The sequence below is a fragment of the Mustela lutreola genome, chromosome 1 (assembly GCF_030435805.1).
Source record: "Mustela lutreola isolate mMusLut2 chromosome 1, mMusLut2.pri, whole genome shotgun sequence".
NCBI lineage: Eukaryota > Metazoa > Chordata > Mammalia > Carnivora > Mustelidae > Mustela > Mustela lutreola.
Window position 1 is genome coordinate 190,430,541 of NC_081290.1, and position 16,072 is coordinate 190,446,612.

The 16,072-nt window shown below is 48.4% G+C and overlaps 1 protein-coding gene across 2 annotated transcripts in view; it reads left to right on the forward strand.

The window, feature by feature from the left end:
- Positions 1 to 16,013, forward strand: part of CBL (Cbl proto-oncogene) — an 82,942-nt gene extending 66,929 nt beyond the window's left edge. For both annotated transcript variants that reach the window (XM_059183290.1, XM_059183297.1), the window contains 4 exons: positions 5,306 to 5,446; positions 5,812 to 5,912; positions 6,592 to 6,774; positions 7,739 to 16,013. In XM_059183290.1, coding sequence (XP_059039273.1) covers positions 5,306 to 5,446; positions 5,812 to 5,912; positions 6,592 to 6,774; positions 7,739 to 8,019 — 706 coding nt within the window. In that variant the 3' untranslated portion in view covers positions 8,020 to 16,013. The remainder of the gene's footprint in view (positions 1 to 5,305; positions 5,447 to 5,811; positions 5,913 to 6,591; positions 6,775 to 7,738) is intronic.
- The last annotated feature ends 59 nt before the right edge of the window (positions 16,014 to 16,072 follow it).

Sequence of the window (16,072 nt, forward strand, 5' to 3'; positions counted from 1 at the left end):
ACGTACATACATGGTAAAGTTTAATTTATAAATTAGGCACAGTAAGAGATTAGCAACAACAAAATAAAATAGAACAGTTGAACAGTTTGCTATAGAAGTTGTATGAATGTGGTCTTTCTCAGGATACCGTACTGTACTCCCCCTTCTCGTGGTCATGTGAGGTAAAGTGCCTCTGATAAGAAGTGAGGGGGGGTGATGTAGGCATTTGGATGTAGTGTTAGGCTACTGTTGACCTTCTGATAATACATCAGAAGGAGGATCATCTGCTTCCACACCATAGCTGACTATGGGTAAGTAAAACCACAGAAGATAAAATTGCAGATAAAGGGTGACTCCCGTACCATTTTCTGCTTATCCGTTCATCGGTGGGTGGAGACTGGGGTGGCTTTCACGTTTTAGCTGTTGCAGTGATGCTGCTGTGAATGTGGGTGAACAGATACTGGTCAGGGCCCTACTTTCAGTTCTTTTGAATATATACACAGTAGTAGTATTCCTGGATCCTATGGTAATCCTATTTTTAATTTTTTGAGACACCAACATACTGTTTCCTGTGCCCTTTTTGTGGCATCTTTAGGCTTTTCTGTATATGAGATCATATCATCTGCAAACGGGGAGATAATTTATCTTCTTTTCTGATATGATTGCCTTTTATTTTTCTTGCCTTGTTGATCTGGTTAGAAATTCTAGTACTGAGGGACGCCTGGGTGGCTCAGTTGGTTAAGCAGCTGCCTTCAGTTTAGGTCATGATCCCAACGTCCTGGGATCGAGTCCCACGTCGGGCTCCTTGCTCAGCGGGGAGCCTGCTTCTCCCTCTGCCTCTGCCTGCCATTCTGTCTGCCTGTGCTCGCTCGCTCTCCCCGTCTCTCTCTCTGATAAATAAATAAAATCTTAAAAAGAAAAAAAAAAAAAAAAACAGAAATTCTAGTACTGAGACATCTGGGTGGCTCGGTCGGTTAAGCGTCTGCCTTCGGCTCCAGTCACCCTGGGGTCCTGGGATTGAGTCCTGCATTGGGCTCCCTGTTCAGCGGGGAGCCTGCTTATCCCTCTCCCTGCCGTTCCCCCTGCTTATACTTCCTCTCTATCTGACAAATAAAATAAATAAAATCTAAAAAAAAAGAGAGGGGAAAAAAAAGAAAAAATTCCAGTACTCTCTTGAGTACTCAGGAATGGTGAAAGTGGACATGCTTGCCTTGTTCCTGATCCTTCAGAAAAAGCTTTCAGTCTTTCACCATTGCATATCGTCCTTGCTGTGGGCATTTCATATATGGCTTTCGTTATGTTTAGGTACTTTTATTCCTATTTCAGTTGAGTGTTTTTGTCTAAAAGGGTGTTAAATATTGTCAAATGCTTTTCTGCATCAACCGAGATGATTGTGTGGGGTTTTTTTCCCTTTTGTTGACCTGCTGTATTTATATTAATCCACTTGCATTTGTTGAGCCATCCTTGCATTCCAGGTGTGAATCCCACTGATGTATAATGGTGCATAATCCTTCTTGAGTGCTGCTGATTTCTTTTTGCTGGTATTTTGTTGTGGACTTTTGCATCAGTATTCATAAGGGACATTGGTGTGTTGATTTCCTGTCGTGTCCTTGTCTGGCTTTGTGTCATGATTGTGCCATCCTCGCAGAATGAGTTAGAAAGTGTTCCTTCTTCAGGTCTTTGGAGCAATTTGAAAAGAACTGGTGGCGTGCCTGCGTGGTCCATTGAGTTAGGCGTCAGCCTTCAGCTCAGGTCATGATCCCCCTGCTCAGTGGGAGCCTTCTTCTCCTTCTGTCTCCACTCCTGTGATGCTCTCTCTCTCTCTCTCTCTCGTTCTGTCTCTCCCAAGTAAATAAAGTCTTTCCAAAAAAAGAATTCATACTCGTTTTGTATTAAACACTTGGTCGCATTCACTAGAGAAGCTATCAGGAACACGGCTTATTGTTGTTGGCAGGTTTTGGACTACTGAATTTGTCTCCTGTAAGTCTCTTCAGATTCTCAATTTTTTGTGATTTAGTCCTCGGAAATATTGTGTTTCTAGGAATTTGTCCATTTAAGTTACACATTGTTTTGGCATAGAACTATTCTTAATACTTTCTTAAAATCTTTTTTATTTCCGTAGAATTGGTAGTAATGTCTCCACTTTTTAGTTTCTGAGTTTTAGGAATTGGAGTCTTCTCTCTTTTTTTCTTAATCCAACTAGATATTGACATGAAGATTATGATAATGACATCATGACACAAAGCTAGACAAGTTTTGTCAGTTTTATTGCTCTTTCTGAAGAACTAACTTTTGTTTTCATTGATTACTCTCTCTTGTTGTGGGGTTTTTTTCTCCTATGTATGTATTTATTTGACAGAGAGAGCGAGCAAGCACCAGTAGGCAGAGCAGCAGGCAGAGGGAGAAGCAGGCTCCCCACTGAGCAGGGAACCTGATGTGGGGCTCCATCCCAGGACCCTGAGATGATGACCTGAGCCGAAGGCAGTCGCCTCACCGACTGAGCCATCCAGGCACCCCAGTTCCTGTATTTTATTTACTTCTGCTCTAGTCTTCATTGCTTCCTTCCTTCCACGAGCCTTGGTTTTGGTTGATTCTTTTTGAGTTCCTTAAGTTGTAAGGTTAGATTGGTTTGAGATCTTTTTTTATCTTTAACGGAACCATCAATGCTATAAATATAGCACTACTTTGGGTTTTGGTGTGTCGTGTTTTTGGTCTCATTTACCTCTAAGTGTTTTCTAATTTCCTTTGTAATTTCTTTTTTGATCCGTTGGCTGTTTAAAAGTGTATTATTTGAGGGGTGCCTGGGTGGCTCAGTGGGTTAAAGCCTCTGCCTTCGGCTCAAGTCATGATCTCAGGGTCCTGGGATCGAGCCCCACATCAGGCTCTCTACTCGGCGGGGAGCCTGCTTCCCCCTCTCTCTCTGCCTGCCTCTCTGTGTACTTGTGATCTCTCTCTCTCTCTGTCAAATGAATAAATAAAATCTTTTTTAAAAAAAAGTGTATTATTTGATTTTCACAATTTTGTAGAATTTTCAGTCTCCCTTTTGTTACTGATTTCTAATTTGATGAGATGGTGGTCAGAGAAGACACTTTGCATGTCTTTTAAAATCTATTTAGACTTAATTTGTGGCCTCACATACTGTCTATCAGAAACTGTCCCTGTGCACTTGAGAAGAACGTGTGCTGCTATTGAGTGGAGTGTCGTGTCTATGTCTGTTAGAGCTGATCGGTTTATATGTTGTTTAAGTACTGTCTCCATGCTTCTGTCTGGCTGTTCTATCCATTACTGTGGGTGAGGTTCAGAAATTTCCACCTACTAGGGCGTCTGGGTGGTGCACTTGGTCAGGTGTCCAGCTCTTGGTTTTGGCTCAGGTCATGCAATCAAACCCCACATCAGTCTCCAAGCTCAGCACAGAGTCTGCTTCAGGATTCTTCCTTCCTTCCCTCTCCCTCCCTCTGTCCCTCACCTCCCCGACCCCCCACCGTATGCACATGCTCACTCTCGCCCTCTTTTTCTCTCTCTCAAATATTTTTTTTAAAGTTCCTTTATTCAGTACATTATTATTGATAGGTTGTAACCTGTTTTGTTTTTTTTTTTCAGTGTCATTAATAGTACTGTAGTGAATATTCTTGATTATTTTCTTAGAGAAAATTCTTAGAAGTGGAATTTCTGAGTCCAAGGGTATGCATGTTTGGTTATATATTTTTGGGGAATTACACTCCAGAAAAGTTTTACTAATTTCTTATTTCTAAAACTCTTTAAGAAAGTGTCCATTTCCCTATATTTTCCCCAATACTTGGTATTTTTCCTTAATCTTTATAGGGATTTCCCACAAACAATTTATTACATGAAAAGTGTCAAGCATAGAGTCAGGGTGAAAGATTTTCACCGTGACCATCCATATATTCCCCGCCTGGGTTCTACTGATAAGCATTTTTTTATCCGTGTTTTATCACGCATTTCTGTCTATCCTTTTTTTTTTTCCTTTAATAATCTCTACACCCAGTGTGGGGCTCAAACCTACAACCCTGAGATTAAGCATCACATGCTCCATGACTGAGCCGGCCAGGCACTGCTCTGTCTGTACTTCTGTACATCCATAAGTCTGTCTTTTTGGACATGTTTCAGAGTAAATTGTGGATACTAATACAGTTCCACCTGAAAACCTGAGCATGCCGTGTGCAAAGAAAGTAACGCGAGGACATGAGAAAAACAAAATCTCTGATTATGTTTTAGGGATTGTCTGTGTTAGGTTTCCTTGGCATTTAAGTGTCTTATAATTAGCCGCTGCTTTCATAATTGGGAAAAACAAACACTGAGTAAACACGGGCAAACCCCGTAGGTGTTCCCACTAGATACAGATTGCTTCAGATGTACGGGGACAGAGTAAAGGGGATGGGGGAGATGCTCTCTTTAACTCACATTCCCAGTAGCCTTTGTGTCTGTGTGCCTGTGTACACCTGTGTGTTTATCAATTTTGTGGATTTGTTTTGTCTTGTTATTTTTGTCTTTGTCTGGTTTCGGGGCAGGTAGTAGTAGAAGTTTCAGTTCAAAAGTTTCTGGGTGAGGGGCGCCTGGGTGGCTCAGTGGGTTAAGCCTCTGCCTTCAGCTCAGGTCATGATCTCAGAGTCCTGGGATCGAGCCCCACATCGGGCTGTCTGCTCAGCAGGGAGCCTGCTTCCTACTCTCTCTGCCTGCCTCTGCCTGCTTGTGATTTCTGTCTGTCAAATAAATAAATAAAATCTTAAAAAAAAAAAAGTTTCTGGGTGGGAGCTTGTACGCCCTTTGGGTATAATGGCGGGATCCCTGAAGCAGGAGTCAGGATGGGAAATCTGGTAAGTCTGGTCTCAGATCTGGTGCTAAGCTAGCAAGGCACCTGATCTCTTTTATTTCAGATGGTTCTTATATCAAACGAGGAGAAAAGGTGTTTATACTATAAGATAACAAACAAGAAGGCTTTTGACAATCTGTAAACTCTTTGAAACTGTAGGTAGATTCTGGAGTGGGGACTCGGTACAGGTTCCTAGCATATGGGATGGGGACTCCCGACTTACCTGGGGATGGAGACTCACGAGTATCAAGTACTGCCCCCGTTTGCAGCCCAGCTCAGCGCAGCTGCACCTGTGGTCAGCTGAGAGCAGAGATCTGTTAGTGCCTTTTGTAATAACGACTGTTCTTGGCTGGGATGAGGAGTAGTTCCCTAGGTGCCATCCGTTCGCTCTGTCAGATTTGAGTCGTGGCCTGGTTGAAGACAGTCATTTCATACTTACATGTTTAGCAGCATGTTAGTTTTCAGTTTCTTTCTCTTTTATTCTTCTTCTTCCAGGCCTCTTCCTGTGCCAAAGCTGCTCCCCGGGGAGCAGTGTGAAAGTGAGGAGGACACGGAGTATATGACCCCCTCCTCCAGGCCTCTGGGGCTTCCAAAGCCAGATGGGAAACGGCCTTTGGAGACCGGCCAGAGTTCACGGTACGTACATGACAGTTCCACCTGGGAGCAGGGGTGACACCATTCACCTGCTTGGCTGCTGCCTGGGTGATGTCACCGGCTGGAGTTAAAGCGGACGGTTGTATGCGGCCCCTAGTGTTTGGTCTCTTCAGCTGTAGGCGATCCCACTTACACTTCCTCACGGTCATGTTCATTTCAAAAACACTCCTCTATTATGCATCAGAAGAGTCGGTCTTGGGACGTTTGTTAGTGATTCTGGCAAAAGGAGTATGTGTTGTCTTGATAGACTCTGGGTCTAGAATAGTGAAGACCAGATGAGTGTTAATAAGTTTGCAGGTAACAGAGTTCTATTGTGAAGATCATCTGCCCTGTTCCTTCTGCTTCAGAGCATGTGACTGTGACCAGCCGATCGATAGCTGTACATACGAAGCAATGTATAATATTCAGTCCCAGGCGACGCCATCAGCCACGGAGAGCAGCTCCTTCGGTGAGTAGCTGTCCTGCCACTTGGAAGATCATTGCTGTGTCATAGGAATTAACCTGTAATATTTGGCCATTTGGGACAGCTTGATCTTAGCAAAAACTTCTTTTAAATAATTTCCTTTGCAAAATATCTTTGATCCATGGGCAGCAAAACCTTCTCCTCTCTTTCATTTTCTGTTCCCACAGCAAGTTCCCTTTTCATCCTTTCCGGGCCTCGAGACATTTGGGGTTATGGGGCCTGGGCCCGCAGTGCTGACAGCTCCCTTTTATTTTCTTTGCTTTTTAGCATTGAGGAAATTCTTTTGTGTGTGGGTGGTGAACACTCTATTCCCATATCAACTAGCTTTCCAAGTGGAAAGTCCAAGAAGGCAGCACACACAGGCTCTTCAGCTGGTGCTCCAAGGTGACATGTCGATAGCGATGTTGAACAGGTGCCATAAAATGGCGCTGAGTCTTTGGCGTCAGCAGCCGTCACTGTTGGCAGGGGTAGACGTTGCCCCGTTCAGGAGAGCATAGCTTCGGGATTGGCACAGACTGCATTTTCTCTGTTCTTTTATCTCCAGCCGCAGGGCTTCACATGGTGGTTGGCCTGGGAGGGAGTCGGTAACTTTGATGGATTTCTCTGCATGAGCTGTCACACGGGTGTGTAAGAAGTTGGTAACAGCACACACTTTTTTCTCTAGGGGAAGGGAGTCTGGCCACAGGCCATGGGGGCGCCGGCGCTGAGGGATCAGAAAATGAGGAAGACGGCTATGACGTCCCTAAGCCGCCGGTGCCGGCTGTGCTGGCGCGCCGGACCCTCTCCGACATCTCTAATGCCAGCTCCTCTTTTGGCTGGTTGTCTCTGGAAGGCGAGCCCACCACACGTGAGTCTCCAGGCCAGCTTGGGTTTGTGCTATGGTAGAGGTGACTGCTGGGCCACAGCGCCTTTGTCACCAGATTTTAGTCTCTTTAGTCTAAGTGGGAGGAAGAGCTGGGCCTGGGTCCCAGTTAAGAAGTTAAACTGGAGACCGGTTTTTCAGGATTCGGCCAGGCTTAAGAGGTTGTTCCTTAAACCCTGGCCCCTCTTGGCTGGTGGGAGGTGGGGCTTCCGGTTCTTCCGAGCATGTATTAGGACACTGGTAATGAAGCCTGATGGTACATAGCGCACATTCCTGACTTCTGGACCCTGTTGCGTTGCCAGGAGGGCATGCGGGTTCTGGAAAGCACACTGAGCGGGCTTGGAGCCAGGCTGCACTTGGGCCTTGACTGTCAAGGGCTGCCCTTGCACCTGTGCCTGCCTGGAAGGGGGTAGCACCCAGGGTTGCTGCCGCGCTGGAAACTGAAGCCCGAGCTCAGGACAGCTGGCGAAAGAGAGACAGCATCCAGCTGCCCAGGGAGGCGGTGACCCCACCCACCCAGCCTTGCTTCCTGCTGCTCAGGGGCAGCTCAGGCTTCCTTCTGTTCTCCTTCTTTGTCAGAGGAGACGTTTAGCGTCCTCTCTGGCCCCATCTGAAACGTTATTTTTAATCGTCCCAGCACTACCGTGCATGAATACTTGTTGCAGAATGTGTAAAGCACAACGATGTAGATAGAGGTGTCTGAACTCGGGGCAGCAGTGTCCCCAACAGCAGAGCAGGCGGACAGTATATTTAGAAGGTGGCTCCTGCCAGGAGGGAGGAGGAGGCGGAGGTTTGCTGCCACAACCCTGGAACCTGTAGAGCCCGGCCCTTTGAGAGCCCAGGTACCCCGTTGCAGTAGGTCATCTCGGTCCTAGGACACTGTTCTTACTGCCCTTAAAGGGCGGCTCCCCCCCAGATTTGCACCTCTTTTCTGTTTGATTTCTTCTAGACTTCACTGAGGGTTCCCAAGTTCCTGAAAGGCCTCCCAAGCCGTTCCCTCGGCGAATCAACTCAGAACGGAAAGCAGGCAGCTGTCAGCTGGGTGCCGCCGCCACCGCCGCCGCCTCCTCGCCGCAGCTCTCCAGTGAGATCGAGAGCCTCATGAGCCAGGGCTACTCCTACCAGGACATTCAGAAGGCCCTGGTCATTGCCCACAACAACATCGAAATGGCCAAGAACATCCTCCGGGAATTTGTTTCTATCTCGTCTCCTGCCCACGTCGCCACCTAGCAGAGCCCTCCCCGCTGTGGCATCAGGACCAGTGAGCCGGGTGCTGTCCCCTGGGCGGCCCCTCAGAGGGCAGAGGTTCCTCGGGAGACTTCACAGTGAAGTCTGGCCCTCTCTGGGATTCCACGTCTGTGGTTCCAAGATTTCAAAACCGTGGAATGAACGTGGAGCAGCTAGTGTGTTTTACTTTGCTTTGAGAGTGGATTTGAAGGTGTCCTTCAGTCCCCAGTTAGAGTGTGGATTTTTATTAAATGGTAGCCTACCCCGGGGGAACAGTCCAAAAAGCGGTGGGAGAAGTATTGTGGTGTAAATCTTCATGGGGGACTTCAGACTTCCCTGGGTTAAGGAGTGCTTGTGCGTGTGTGTGTGTGTCTGTGGTGGCATGTGTCCTGTGATTATAAAATGAGCCTGCGGTCTGTGTTAATCCCGGGCAGGGAATTAGCACAAGAGACGTAGGAAGGAATGGTCCAGGGACCTCCATCTACTGTGGTGTGAGACCCCGCCCTGGTGTGTAGTACCGTGCCCTCGAGCTCCCCTGTGGCTTGGATTACCTTGCGCACAGCTTGAGTCTTGTATTTTTAGAACACCCTCCCTCTGTCCTTTCCCCTGTTTCTGCCTCCTCCTCCTTGTTGTTTGTCGGCCGCGGGCTTGCTCCGACCAGCCTCACTGAAGCCCAGTGGCTTACAGGATGTTCCTGATTACGTGTGATGGTGTTGGTTTGTTTGGTGGATAGACGGGGCAAGGAAAAGTACTGTTGCTGCATCATCACAGTCCTGTGTGATCCTAGCGGCTAACACTGGTCACTCCAAAGCACTGTTTCCATAGGAACGTTGATTCTGTGACAATGAGATGTTTTAATTATCCTAATGACGTAATGACTGATCTGAAATAGAGGCCTTCAGATACATTCCATGCCCTCCCAGAAGACAGTCTGTGGGAGTCCGTTGCCTTCCTGCCAGGTGTGTGTTCTCATGTAGGTCACGGGCGTTTGTCCTTACTGGGAAGAGAAGAACATTTGTTCGCAGTCTGGCTTTCTGGCCTGTATGCCACCATACTTTCAGGAGCTTCCTTTTCATGCTCCTGCCCTTGTTATGCAGAAGATGCACAAAATAGATAGGATTCATCAGTTTGGTTTTTCTTCCCAGTGAGTCAGTTCCAACTTGTGTGGGCACCTCCCATGGAACGTGAGCCAGGTTATACTTTCAGAAGAGGCTTTTGTCCTTGCCCTTGAAGGGGAGGGGATGGCACCCTTGGTAGCACAGCATTTTGCTGGTAATTAGCACCAGTCCTCCCCTGGCACCACCGACGATGTGGTTTTCTCTTTTGCCCGCGGCTTTGGGAACGGAGCATCTCTTCCCCTCTTTTCGCCACACTGGTCCTCTGTGCTCTTCACAGACCTCATTCTCTATAGTAATGACAGGTCCCAAAGTGCGACAAACACCTTTGGGGGTGGGGGATTCAGAGATGGGACGAAAAGCCCAGCAGCTGGTGTGCGTGCGGGTTTGTGAGGAAGATTCGGAGTCCAGCATGGGGGGCCGTGAATTGGTTCCAGTAAGGTAATGCGAAATGAGCCCCGGTCAGAGTGCTCCGGCCGGTCTTTGCTGACTTCCCTAGCAGGCCATACCCTCCTGTGCAGCAGAAGCAAACCTACTCTTTGATACATCTGCCCTCCTCAAAGTTAAATCATGCTTTTGTCTTTAGATCCAGACAGAAATGAATCTCTCGAGGTCCATTTTCTTTCCCGTGTTTCCGTCTGTGGATTCTTCTCTCATTCCGTCCTGATTCTTCTCTTTGCTTTTGGCTCTTCCTAGACCTTTTGGCTTTATGCTCTTGGCTCAGAGCCATTTACATTCCCAGGGTAGATGGTACTGGACCTCTTGTCAATAGTCTCTGGCCCCCCAGTGTCTGCTCAGCGTGGCCGGGAGCAGCAGCCCTGCCCGGGCGCACCTGGGAGCGGGACAGTGGCAGTCACTGGGAAGCAGTGACCTAGCGTCTCCTTCTAAGAGCGAGTAAGGAGCCTGTTTGATTTGTGGTTAACACTCAGTTTGCTTTTTGTTTAGATGCTGAAGAGTCAGGGAAAGAACTAGGGAAGATGGCAGCATTTTTCCTGCCTGTCCACACTGGAGGTTTTCCTTGTCTGCAGACCTCGTCCACAGTCTGAAGGTGTGTCAGGAGAACAGAGCCCTGGTTCTGCATATCTCTTGCCTGTTCGGTGTATCCCACATCTTCTCTGGAGAGTCTTTCCTTACTCATATAGGCCAAGGGCAGGTTCATCCCTTTTTTCCTAATTGAGTACCCCTGTGCCTCCCGGGGTGGGTCCTGAGACCGGGCTGTCAAGACCCTAAGGTCAGACATATGCATCGGTGACTGGCTTGCTGGGTGGCTGTGCGCTGCGGGCCTGGGCTTCCCACGTGTTAGACCGTTCTGGGAGGTTTGCTCTCTTTGGGTGCTCTGAGGACAAACCTCAGCCATGCCTGAGACCGCCATCGTCCCCTCAGGAAAGTTTCCACGTGGGCATTTGTCTTGAGGGGACTTCCAGAATTTCAATTTCTTCACTTTTCCTTGGACTAAGGCACAAATAACCCTTCTTCATCTTCCGGTTGTATGGCAGTTTCTAATTCTGTGCTCTGCTCGGAATTTAAAATTGCCCTTTCAGAAGTGGACTCTGAGTTCTGCCAGTTTGGGCAGACCCCTCCCCTCTCTCCCTCCGAATTCAGGGTGGTTCCTTCTCTGGTCCCTTCCCAGGAGGATGAGGTAAAAGCACTTAGGGGTTTTGTCAGATGCATTCGGTTCTTCTCTTCAGTGCGGTCTCCTGCTTTCCCTCTGTCTTTCTGGCTTGGTCTACGCAGTCTGCCTCGTCGTCGTCTGGGGTCTGCTCGGCAGTAGGTCATCCGCTGCCCCTGCCAGGGTCCTTCCGCTCAGGTAAAGGGTTCTCAAGTGGGAAGACCTGTGGGCTCTGTGATGTACCTCCCTTGAAGAAATGAAGAGATTGGGCAGTTTCTCGTCTCAGTGTTTACCTGTTAATGTAAATAGTGCTCTGTACCTGTGGATGGTCATTCTCCTCCCCTGGCCCTCTGGCCCCCCACAGCCCCCGCCTCCCCACACTCTGCCCTTCTGTTCTCTTACCCACACAGCCCCAGGGCCCAGAATGGGGGAGAGTGCTCCTTGTATCAGTTAGCTGTTCTGTGGATTAAAATTTTTGGAAGGGAGTCGCTATTCTTCATACTTAAAAGTATTTATTTTCTCTGTAGAAAAGTAAAATATAACCCATGGTCCACACAGCAAACATACAAATGAGTTTTTGTAAATTTGTTAGCAGAGTAGGGACCAAGCTCTGTGTTCCCTTTAAGGCACCATTAACAAGATCCGCACCTTTTTTGGGTGGTCAGTGCAGGTGTTGATGCAGAATATTTTCCTACCTCACGTCGTGACAGTCAGGGTTACAGACCTTCTTCCTAAACTGCGACTTTCCCTTCCTGCCATTGGCTTCTCTGACTCCAGTGGCCCCTGGCCTGGAAAGAGCGGCCTTTGGACCACTGGCCCCGCTGTGTACCCATTAGCCTGTTCGTTTGGCAGATATTAGTGACTCCCAGGTGCCAGCAGTGCCAGCTCCGCGCTCTTCCCTCCCACCACGTGCAGATTTCCCGATGCCCGTATATTGTACTTGCTGGCTCACCTTTCCCTTTGGCCCTGGGATTGCCCTTCCTGGAAGAGCGTGCAGTGTGTATTCACAGCTCTTTTCATGGAGCCATGGGTTTCCTTGTAGAACTGTCCTGCGTAAAAGCAATTCAGGGCTCTCCCATGAACCCCCGGTTGTCTTCCCAGAGCCTTGATGACATCTGGGAGATTTGGCAGCGGTCTTCTGGGTACCCACCGGCTTGGATGCGTTTCAGTGGAATCTTTGTGGTGGGTTGAGGAGCATATTGGCTCAGAGTTGCCGAGTAGGGCAGTTAAATGTTTAAGCAAGGCATTTGCCCACAGTCCCCTCTCCAGTCTAGTGCCTTCCTTGATCTTTTTACTGAACTGCTTGGAGTCCCTAATCCCCCTTGTTGTAAAGTTTTCTTGTCACCCTCGTGGGACCCGTCACCATTTCCCATTCTCTTTGGGACTTGGCCCCCAGTCCTTCAACGACCTTTGCAGCTAATTCTGTGTCCTAGAAGGGCTGGAGGTGTGGGAGATGATGGTTGGAGTGTTGGAGACCCAACATCAGGGTCCTGGTCTTGCACGGATGTATGTGCTCTCCCAAGAGCCAGGCAGTAAATTAGATGGAACTCAGTCATTTCGCAGAAATGCCAGCCTTTCCCTCCCAGGGTAGGAAGCTCAGGACCCTAGAACTTTGCATCAGGGTGCACACGTCAGCATGAAGGGGTCCTCGCACCACTTTAACCTCAGCCTGTGTCGTGGTCTTTCTTTACAAATGCATCAGGCCATTTGTGCACGGCGAAGGGTGCATAGGGAAAGGAGGTCACAGTCTTGTATCATTGACTGTCCTGTTTAGGAATCCTTCAGATGCAAGAAATCGGTATCCAGGCTAAAGAAAGGAGAGAATCCTCTGGATGCAGTGTATTTCACAGACCCCAGCATGGGAAGCGCCATGGGGTTTTTGCATGGAGCTGGGACTGTCGGAATTTGCACCTAGTCCTTTCTCCTGCTTGTCACGCCCCGGACTAGACACCCCATTGCCCAGGTCCACACCACCTCCTGGCTCTTGGGATCACCGTGCACAGCTTCCCAGTACCTCTTAACTCCTATTCTCAAGAAAAAATAGAGTCAGCCCAGCATGTTGCTCGGCTTTCTACCCTCATTGGTCAGCCTGGAGCAGGGGGTGGGGGGGGCGGCAGTGGCCTGTCCCCTTGGGTGGGAGTTGGGGTGGGGGGTGTGCTGTTCGAGAAGAGGCTTCAGACAGGATAAATACCTTAGAAGTATTTTAGTAGCAAAACTGCTGTCCTGCTGCCCCTCCCCCGCGCTTTTTTGAGAGTGAAAAGGCAGGACACAGGACTGTATCTGGACATGGAGGAAATTCTTAGGTTTCGCTTAATTTGGGCTTCTGTCATCTTTGTTGCTTTATTTCCTGTTTTAATTCCCTTTACCAGTCTTGGCATCCAAGATTTCTTACCTCCCTCTTCAGGACCAGTTTCTCCTGCTCCGGAGCTAGTCTGTTCTTGGGTGACATTTCTTCACCTTCATTCAATCTCAGGTTTTTAGTCTTCTTTTGTGCTTAGAGAGCAGATCACAAATCCCACTGTCGCCACCCATGGACTTCTGGGCTCTCCTCAGGTTTTAACGCTGAAAATATATTCGTTTTGTGGGCCTGTGGCCCGTGCCCCTCCCTGCCCGCCTCCTCACCCTTGCATTTGGTCTTTGCCTTGTGAGGAGAGCTCTGCACTAGTAGCTGTAGGCAGGCCTTCCGAGGTACCTCGGAAGCTACTTTCCTGTAGCCAGCAAGAGTATCTGGTGGCTGGGACAGTTGCCAGGACAGAAATCAGATGTAGATGTCAGCTTGGAGGAGTTTTGACTCAGAGCTCTTTAGACCAGAAACCCTTGTCTTCCCCATCCGTCGGCTTGCTTTGTGGTCTCCTATCAAAGCCTTTAATTTTTTGGATTTTGACACAACTGCTTCTGCTTGCTTAAGTGTTTTGATCTTACTTACCTCATCCTGGGGCCTGTCCCATGTTAGTAAGGCATTTCATAATTACTTGTAACTTTTTTTAAACTGTTGGAGTCGTTTGGAATACACAGAAGTAACCTAGTAATCCAAAGATACACATTGAGGCACGTGACGAAGGGTGGGGTCGCTAGCCTTTACATTTGATACTCTGGGTTCGGCTCCAGAATTAAGGACCAGAGGGACAGCAACGCCATGTGCCTCTGTCCAGGGAAATCTGGGTTGGTCTCAAAGGGGAGTACCAGTGTTTTTTGGTTCTAACAAGTACCCCGATGGAAGACGTGGGGCGGTAGGGACGGAAAGAGCGAGCGCTGCGTGGAGGCTCGTTCACGTTCAGATGGGAAGGTCAGCCCTTCCGAAGGGCCAGCTGTTCACCCGGAGTAGCAGCTGTCTGCAGCTCTCCCTGCCCCTTCCCCTGGGTCGTGCTTGAGAAAAATGTGGCGGACCACTCCCTCTTTTTGTACAGGGCCAAGGCTGAAAGCCAAACTCCGCTCTCCTACTGATAAGGCAGCCAAACGGATCAGCAGAGTTGTGATCACCCGGCTCCGTATTCCTGACTTCTTCCTGCAGGGAACGAGAGAGGCACCTCTCTTTTGCCTCACAAGTTCTCCTTCCACCCCTGCACCAGACTGGGAGACCAGGTTGGGGGGCGGGGGTGTGCTCAGGACAAGCCCCGTGTGACTCCTCAGGCCTGGCCCTGCCTCTTGCTCAGCCCCACCAGGAGGACGGGCCGGGGGTTTGAGGTGGGGTGGAGAGGATGGTGTGCAGGCCAGGCTGTGTGCCCCCACTTGGTGCCCTGAAGTCCGTGTGTGTCGCTCCCTCCTCCCTACCTACCTCTGACTCTGTTGTGGATGAGGGTGGCCGTGCTCATGGCTGGAAACTGAAGAGGCAGAGACCTATTAAGGAATCTGTAGACCACATGTTTTCTCTTCCTTGGCTTCTTTCTTCTGCTGTCTGGGTAAGCCTGTAGGCACAGTGCCCGGGAGAGCGGATGCCTCCTGACCTGCCTGTCTCTGTGTCGTGGCCTTGACCTCCTGCTGAAACATGTGGTAGAGGCATGGCAGCTAAGAGGTACCGCCTACATGTGCTTTCTGGCTGTGGTGACTTGGGATTTTTAACCTTATATATCTTTTTCCTTTATTCAAAACAGAACAATTTTTAGCACACTGAAAAAAAAAAACAAAGCCAAACATTTTGTGCCTTTCTAAGGCAGCACTGTATCCCAGGCTGCATTTTAGGACTTAATATGGAAATACCAGAGTCTTAGCTCCTCTACCTTGAGTGTCAGTCCTTACAGTCTAGGAGGGAGGAGGAGACACTGTGTGGGGCTGGGGAGAGGGCACACAGGTGTGGTGGTTCTGCTGGAAGAAGCAAGCATTACCCTGGGATCATTTGGCTCCAATCAGAATCGTAGTTAGAGGTTGAATGCTGTGTCTCCGGGAGGAGAGAGACTGTCCTGGGACTCCCAGGAGTGCTGTGGATGCTGCAGGTGTGCTAGCCTCCGGGTCCTGGGAAGGACCCAGCTGTGGGGCAGAGCTTAGGAAGGAGTCTGCTGACAACGGGAGGTGGTTTCTTTGTGTCTTTCTGCTGGATCCCAAACTGGCCTAGGCCTCCTTCCTCTCCCTTCAGACTTGGCTTTTCTTTTATTTGAAGACTTCAGTCTTAAAGCATTAAGCAGCCAGTGCCCTCGTTGGGGGCCTGTTTGCCCCTGGGAAAGGCAGCAAGGCCCACTTGCCAGAGCCTGGCCTCAGGATCGTGGCCACTGTAGGTTTCAGCAAAGGAAAAAGGAAAAAAATGTTTTCTTCATGATATTTTACTTCTCCCTTTCCCTTTTCAATTCTTCCCTGCCTTTAACTAATAAGGAATTGGGGAAAGAATTCTTTTTCAAGTCCTCCCTCTTTAGGATTTTGACATTCTTGGCCTGGGTGGGGCTGAGGAGAACTCGATGCTTTCTCCAGAATAAAGAGTCCCAATTTGTATATCAGTGTTAAAAATAAGACAAAAACTTAGATGAGATTTTTGTGGACTATTTTAAAAAATGTGTCATTAATATAAAAAAAAATTTATATTAGCAGTATTTAATCATTCTCACCTGTAAAGAGTAAGAAAAACAGAAGGTAAATATTCTTACAGAGAAGAGCAGAGCTTTAAGATTCATTTTCGATTTTAAGTCCCTTTTGTTTTGCCAGTGTATTAATGTTTAGAGGTCTGTTATACTAATGTTATTTATTAATTTTTTTTTCATTTCCATACACAGTTAACTAAAGAGCTTTTTCAAGCACCCATGTCTGTAAAAAAAAAAATATTTTTAAATAAAGTTTCTTTTGTTGTAGCCAACTGGAGTTCTTGCTCTTCCACGGGGGGGGGGGGGGGGGAGCGACAGACAGACTC